This window comes from Trichechus manatus, unplaced genomic scaffold (genome assembly GCF_000243295.1).
Source record: "Trichechus manatus latirostris isolate Lorelei unplaced genomic scaffold, TriManLat1.0 scaffold00359, whole genome shotgun sequence".
Lineage (NCBI taxonomy): Eukaryota > Metazoa > Chordata > Mammalia > Sirenia > Trichechidae > Trichechus > Trichechus manatus.
In genome coordinates this window covers 494,443-502,339 of record NW_004444295.1, presented here as the reverse complement: position 1 = coordinate 502,339, position 7,897 = coordinate 494,443, and the positions used below count along the sequence as shown (strand labels likewise).

Genomic DNA, 7,897 nt, shown 5'->3' with positions numbered 1-7,897 from the left:
ATGGTGGGAGACAAGGTCAACTACTACCTCTTCACTGACCAGCCAGCTAATGTCCTGCGCATCCTCCTCCAGGAAGGCTGGCAGGTGGTGGTCCTCGAGGTCCGCAACTACCCCCACTGGCAGGATGTGTCCATGCACTCCATGGAGATGATCAGCAACTTCTCCGAGCAGCAGCTCCCACGTGAGGTGGACTACCTGGTGTGTTTAGATGTGGACATGAAGTTCAGCGACCACGTGGGTGTGGAGATCCTCTTCTCCTTGTTTGGCACTCTCCACCCTGGCTTCTACGCTGCCGATTGCCAGGCCTTCACGTATGAACGCCGCCCATTGTCTCAGGCCTACATTCCAAGAGATGAAGGTGATTTGTACTATGCCGGCAGCTTTTTGTGCTCAGTGCTAGAAGTGCACACGCTCACCAAGGCCTGTCACCAGGCGATGATGGTGGACCACGCCAATCACATTGAGGCTGAGTGCCATGACAAGAGCCGCCTGAACAAGTACCTGCTGTACCACAAGTGCACCAAAGTGCTCTCCCCTGAGTACCTGTGGGATGAGAGGATGCTGTGCAGACCACCTTTCCTCAGGAAACTGTGATATGTGGCTGTGCCAAGAACCAACAACCCCTCCGGAACCGATGAGACCACACTTTCTACATTAATTGTAAGGCTGGCAATAAATGTTAGTGGTGTTGGGATTTTGATAAGAAATTGGTCAAAGTTTGGTAAAGTGAGTGCGTTTCTTTTGATTTCCTCTTCTGGAGTGGCTGACACCACTCACCAAACAAACTGATACAGAACAGTTGGAAGAACTGTACGGTGAACACTCATATGCTTACCACCCAGATTCTACCATTAACGTTTTGCTATTTTTGCTTCATCACATATCATATCCATCTCTCCATTCCTCCTTCTGTCCATTAACCAACTAATTTTATTCTGTATTTGATAATAAGTAGCAGATATCAATACGTTTTACCATTAAATACTTCAGCATACATAATATGAATCAGAGTCCAATATTTGTCTGAAGTTCTTTTTGGGGGTAAAATTTACAAACAGTGAATATTCACTGCACAGATCTAAAGTGTACCATTTGGTGAGTTTTGTCAAATGCATGCTCTTGTGTACCACAAACTCCACTGAAATATAAACTTCAGCACTCCAGAAAGTTCCCTTTTGCCCCTTTACAGTCAATCCCTGTTCCTGCCCCCAACAGACAATCACTGTTGGGATTTTTTTCCTACCGTTGATTCACTTTGCCTTTTCTAGAACGTTGTATAAATAGTATTGTCCCAGTAACATGAAACTTGCCTCCAAAAATGGAGGGCACCAAGAGACTGAAGAAAGAGACAGGCAACTCTAGGTTGGCAGCAGAGGAATTTATTAGGCAGTCTTACATGTGAGTCAGGACCTGCACGGCATAAGGACAAGCAAATCTCTGTGCCCCACAGTGGGGGGCAGGAGGGCAGAGGTTTTTATATTGGTGGTGAACAATAGTGGCTAGATGCCAGGGATGCCTCGAGACTGACATAAGGCTGCCTCAGCAAGAATTACATAAGAATAACTTAGCAAATGGCAGTGAACGAGCAGAAAGCATGATGGCAGCCATGTTCAGCCTCGCAAAGTCTGTTTTCCCTTCAGCCCACCCCTGGAGGCCAACTCTCACAATCTGGCATGTTCCCCCTCTTCTGCAAGGTCCGTGAGGGCCTCTAGAGGAGGTGTTACACTAGTTAAGGACAGACAGCATTGCTGCAGTTGGAGGGAAAGACCATACTAGCAATATAGACAAACACAGCAGAAAAGACCTATACCCAACAACAAACCTTGCCAGCCAGAGGGAAAAGAGGATAACCAGGCAGCCACAGCAGATAAGCCATCATGTGTGTTCAAGACTTCTGTTTCTTCATATGGCCTAACAAATCAGTTGTGTTCTGGTGATAGTCTGGTATATAGGTACAACATTCAGTTTTTACTATGGCACATGTCCTGTTAAATGACCTGTAAAGTGTGTGCGCTGCTCACTATCAATCCTTCCAGGCATGCCATACATAACACTCAATTTTTGTAGTTCTTTTGTTATAGCAGCCTGGTTCATTCTTTACACAAGAACGCCTATGTCAAGTCAGTAACTATCCACACATATGACAGTGTATTTTGCTCTCTCACTGGGCTGCACAGGCTCTATATAAGTTACCTGCCAATTCATCCATGGCTGTGTTCACCTATGTATCTTCCCCGGATCGTGAGGAGACGCCTTGGGCGTTGGTGTGAGTACACAGGATAATTTTGTACAGCAACCTTCAAATCACTATACTTCACTGCTATGCCTGCCTCTTTAGCTGTTTTTCGACCAACACAGGCACTACAGTGTCCACTTTTCTGGTACATCCAGTGTGTAGCTTCTCCTTTGGGATGCACTGTTCCAATTCGTGTTACAGTGCCTGCTTCTTGGTTTCCCAGCAGGGAAAGAGGTGAATGGGCTGCTACATGAAAGACAGATTAGCATCCGAGGTTTGGAGGTAATCCCAGATGTCTTGCCTCAAGGCTTTCGCCCTGTAAAAATGGCATGCGTGCAGCATCTGCCCTCTTCTCTTTCCACAAGGGGAAAGGAGATTCAAGATTAATGCTCTAATGAGCATTCTGGCTGTACTTCTTTCACGATAGATTTGTGTGTTTCTCTAGCAGTCCATGGTATATTCAGTATTCTTCACCAACACCATGATTCAAAGTAATCAATTCTTCTTCAGTCTTCCTTATTCATTGTCCAGCTTTCACATGCATATGAACATTACTCTACCTGAATTGTAGTCTGTTACTTCCCTAATAAATCCCATAATCATGAGTCTTGTCTGTGAGTTCTGTGTGGCCATTGCAATGAATTCTCAAACCCAGCAGAAAAGTAGAGAGTGCTGTGGGAGGGACAGTTGGTGTCAGATTTTGTAAAGATGGCAGAGAGGAGGCATATCTGAACTCTGCCTCATACCAATCAGCTTTGGGCTGTTGATACAGTGGCTGCAATGATGGACTCAAGCATAACAAGACCAGGCAGTGCTTCCTTCTGTTGTGTATAGGGTCGCTATGAGTCAGAACCAAATCGATGGCACCTAAAAATGATAACAATGGGCAAAATACTGAATAATGCAGGAAGCATCAGAAGAAGATGGAAGGAAAACACAGTCACTGTAGCAAAAGAGAATTGGTCGACGTTCAGCCATTTCAGGATTTAGCATATGATCAAGAACCAATGGTAGCGAAGGAAGAAGTCCAAGCTGCACTGAAGGGATTGGCAAAAAATAAAGCTTCAGGAACTGACAGAATGCCAACTGAGATGTTACAACAAATGGATGCAGCTCTGGAGGTGCACAGTCATCTATGTCAAGAAATTCGGAAGATAGCTACCTGGCCAACCAGCTGGAAGAAATAGATCCATATTTGTGCCCATTCCAAAGAAAAGTGATACAACAGAATAAGGAAATAATTGAACAATATCATTAATATCACACACAAGTAAAATTTTGCTGAAGATAATTCAAAAACAGTTGTAGCAGTACATCAAGAGGGAACTACCAGAAATTCAAGCTGGATTCAGAAGAGGACATGGAGTGAGGGATATCATTGCTGATGTCAGATGGCTCTTGGCTGAGAGCAGAGAATACCAGAAAGATGTTTACCTGTGTTTTATTGACTATGCAAAGGCATTCGATAGTGTGGATCATAAGTAATCATGGATAACATTATGAAGAATGGGAATTCCAGAACTCTTCATTGTGCTCATGGAGAACCTGTACATAGACTTAGAGGCTGTTGTTCAAACAGAACAAGGGGATACCGCATGGTTCAAAGTCAGGAAAGGTGCACATCAGGATTGTATCCTTTCACTATACTTATTCAATCTGTATGCTGAGTAAATAATCTGAGAAACTGGGCCATATGAAGAAAAAAGTGTCATCAGGATTGATGGAAGACTCATTAACAACCTGTGATATGAAGATGACACATCCTTGCTTAGTGAAAGTGAAGAGGACTTGAAGCACTTACTGATGAAGGTCAAAGACTACAGCCTTCAGTATGGATTACACCTCAACATAGAGAAAACACAAATCCTCACAACTGGACCAGCAATCAACATCCTGACAAACAGAGAAAGGATTTCATTTTACTTGGATGCACAATCAACGCCCATAGAAGCAGCAGTCAAGAATGAAACGATGCATTGCATTGGGCAAAACTGCTGCAAAGAACCTCTTTAAAGTGTTAAAAAGCAAAGATCTTACTCTGAGGACTAAGGGGCGCCTAACTCAAGCCACGATATTTTCAATTGCCTCAAAGCTGGACAATGAATAAGGAAGACTGAAGAACTGATGTCTTTAAATTATGATGTTGGCAAAGAATATTGAATCTACCATGGACCACCAGAAGAATGAACAAAACTGTCATGGAAGAAGTACAGCCAGAATGCTCCTTGGAAACAAGGATGGTGAGACTTCATCTTATGTACTTTGGACATGTTATTAGAAGGGAGCAGTCCCTGGAGAAGGACATCATGCTTGGTAGAGTAGAGGGTCAGTGAAAAAGAGGACGACCATCAACGAGATGGATTGACACAGTGGCTGCAACAACAGGCTCAAACACAGCAACGATTGTGAGGATGGTGCAGGACCCAGCAGTGTTTCGTTCTTTTGTGCATAAGGTCACTATGAGTGGGAACTGACTCGATGGCACCTAAAAGAACAACAACTTAGAGTTAATATTGCACCACTTCAAGTATAATGGGAGTCCTGGTGGCACAATGGTTAAGAGCTTGGCTGCTAACCCGAAGGTCAGCAGTTTGAATCCACCAGTCGCTCCTTGGAAACCCTATGGGGCAGTTCTACTCCACCCTACAGGGTCCTTATGAGTCAGAATCGACTGGATGGCAGTGGGTTTGGGTCATGTAAAATGTAAGAACCTTGTAACTATATAGATTCCTTTACTGCCCCCCCCATCCTAAAGGCCATAGTTGTCATATGTATTACATCTATATACGTTATAAACCCCACATTACAGTGTCATAATTTTTGCTTTAAACATTCATATAGGTCTTTAGAAATCAGTAGTAAAAATTGTCCTTTTATATTTACCAGATATTTCCCATTTCTGTCGCTGTTCATTACTTCCTACAGATCCAGATTTTAATCTAGTATCATACTCCTTCAGATTGAAGAACTCTTTAGCTTTTCTTGTAGTGTAGGTTTACTGCCAGAAAATTCTCTTAGTTTTCCTTTCTCTGAAAATGCGTTTATTTTAAAAATGTTTTTATGTTGCTTTCATTCATGAAGGACGTTTTCACTAGGTAAAGAACTCTGAGTTGACAGTTATTTCTTTCATCTCTTTAAAGACGTCATCCCACTGTCTTCTTTCCTCCATTGCTTCTGATGAGAAGTAACTGTTCACATTGGTCTTCCCATGTATGTCATATGCTCTTTTTCCTCTGACTGCTATTAAGAGTTTTTTTTTTTTAAGCCTGTGAACAGCCATCTAAGATATTCCACTGGTCTCACTCCTTCAGGAGCAAGAGAGAATGAAGAAAACAAGATACAATGGAAAGATTAGTCCAAAGGGCTAATGGACCACATCTACCACAGCCTCCACCAGACTGAGTCCAGTACAACTATATGGTGCTCGGCTACCACCACCGACTGTTTTGACAGGGATCATAACAGAGGGCCCCAGGCAGAGCTGGAGAAAAATGTAGAACAAAATTCTAACTCACAAAAAAAGACCAGACTTACTGGCCTGACAGAGACTGGAGAAACCCTAAAAGTATGACCCCCAGAAACACTTTTAGCTCAGTAATGAATTCATTCTCAAAGCTCATCCTTCATCCAAAGATTAGACAGCCCCATAAAACAGAACGAGACTAATGGGGCACAACAGTACAGGGACAAGGACTAGAAGGCAGGAGGGGACAGGAAAGCTGGTAATAGGGAACCCAAGGTTGAGAAGAGACAGTATTGACATGTCGTGGGGTTGTTAACCATTGTCATAAAACAATACGTGTACTAACTCTTTAATGAGAAACTATTTGTTCTGTAAACCTTCATCTGAAGTACAACTGAAAAAAAAGATAAAAAAAGTTTATTTTTAAACTTTGGAGACATCAGTTTGACTCTGTGCTAGGTGTAGGGGTGTATGTGTAGTCATGTATGTGTGCTTTTTATTCTGCTTCTGGTTTGTTGAGCTTCTTGTATCTGTAAATGTATGTTTTTCACCAAATTTGGGAAGTTTCTGGCCATTATTTCTTCAAATATTATTTCTTGAGAGGCATCTTGACCCTTCAGACTTTCTCTCTTTACATATCTGAGCCTCTGACCCCTCCCACATCCTCATTTACCAAAACTGGGCTGCTTCCTAAGCCCTCCCACCCCTTATTAGCCACATCTCGGTGATATTCTGGCCCTGCCCAAATGCTTACTCTTCACAACTGTGCCTTCTCCTCTCACAGCCCAACCCTCCTTCCTCCTCAGTTCCTAACGCTGGGCATTCTACAGCCCCTCCAGGCTCCCAATTACCCAATCCTAGGCCTTCTCCTGGCTGCGCCCACCTTCTCATCGCCCATACGGCAACCTTCCTACCTCCTCACTTTCCAAGTTCATGTTGGGTTGCTTCCTGACTCCTCCCACCTTCTCATTGCCCGCACCTGGGCTTTCACCTGCCCCTCCCGTTTCTTCCCCTCCCATACATGGAATTCCCCTGACCCAGCCCTCCTCCTCACTTCCCTCCTCACTTCCCACCCCTGTTCCTTCTCCTGACACTTTCCACCTCCTTTCTCTGCAGACCTTTGCTGTCTGTTGAGGCTTCCACCTTGTCACTTCCCATCCTTGCGCTGCCTCCTGACCCCTCCCACCTCCTCAACAGACACATCTGGTCTTGCACTGGACCCTCCCAACTACTCACTCCCTACACAGGTGCCTTCAACTGACTCACCTCCCACCTTACTCCTGACACCTCAGTGGCTTCTGCATTGCCACACCTGTGCACTCACTGATCCGTCCCACCTCATCATTACCACACCTGTGCCTTCTTATGGGCCCTCGCTCCTCCTGAGTTCTACACCCTCCTCACCTACCATTACTGGGCTGCCTCCTGACCCCTCCCACCTCATCATTACCACACCTGATGGTGGTGTCCTGCCCCCCCCCCACCTTCTCATTTCCCATACTGGGTCTGATCCCTTCCAACTTCTGAGTCGCCACACTAGTGCTGCCTCCGGACCCCTGAAGATTCCTTGTTACCCACATCTGGGCCTTCTCGAGGTCTCTCCCAGTTCCTCAGCCCCCATAACTTGTCTGTCTCTTGATCCCTCCCAACTCTCATTCCCCACACCAGGACTCTGTCCTCATCCTTCCCACCTCCTCTTTCCCCATACCTGGGAATTATCCTGTAGGCAGGCACTCACACAAACACCTGTCCACAAATTCTCATGGCAGCACTACTCCCTCTCATCAGCCAAAAGGCGGATACAACCCAATGTCAGATGACTGGATGAACAAAGTGTGGTCCCTCTACGCAATGAGATACCATTGAGCCTAAAAAGGAATTAGAAACTGACAAGTGTTACAATGTGGATGAACCTCCAACACATGAAGCTAAGTGAAAGAAGCAGGTACAAAAGGCCACATATTTCCATTCAGATAAGAAATCCAGAGCAGGTAAACCCACAGACACAAAAAACCAATCACTGGTTGCCATGTGCTAGGGTGAGGGGGCATGGGGAGGCCTGCTTAATGGGAACAGGGTTTCTGTTTTTGGTGATGACAATCTTCTGAAGTAGATAGATACTGGTGATGATTGACTAGGCTTGTGAAAGTACATTTGTTGTTGTTGTTAAGTTGTTAAGTGCCATCCAGTGGTTTGAC

At 44.7% G+C, this 7,897-nt stretch overlaps 1 protein-coding gene across 1 annotated transcript; it reads left to right on the top strand.

Annotated features, from left to right (window-relative positions):
* LOC101344015 (histo-blood group ABO system transferase 1-like) lies at nucleotides 1–594 on the top strand. The gene has a single exon (XM_023725700.1). It carries the CDS (start codon nucleotides 1–3, stop codon nucleotides 592–594), a length of 594 nt encoding a protein of 197 aa, XP_023581468.1.
* The last annotated feature ends 7,303 nt before the right edge of the window (nucleotides 595–7,897 follow it).

Bases quoted from the DNA above. Each gene is read 5' to 3' on its own strand.
- LOC101344015 (XM_023725700.1), top strand. From the start codon at position 1: ATGGTGGGAGACAAGGTCAACTACTACCTCTTCACTGACCAGCCAGCT.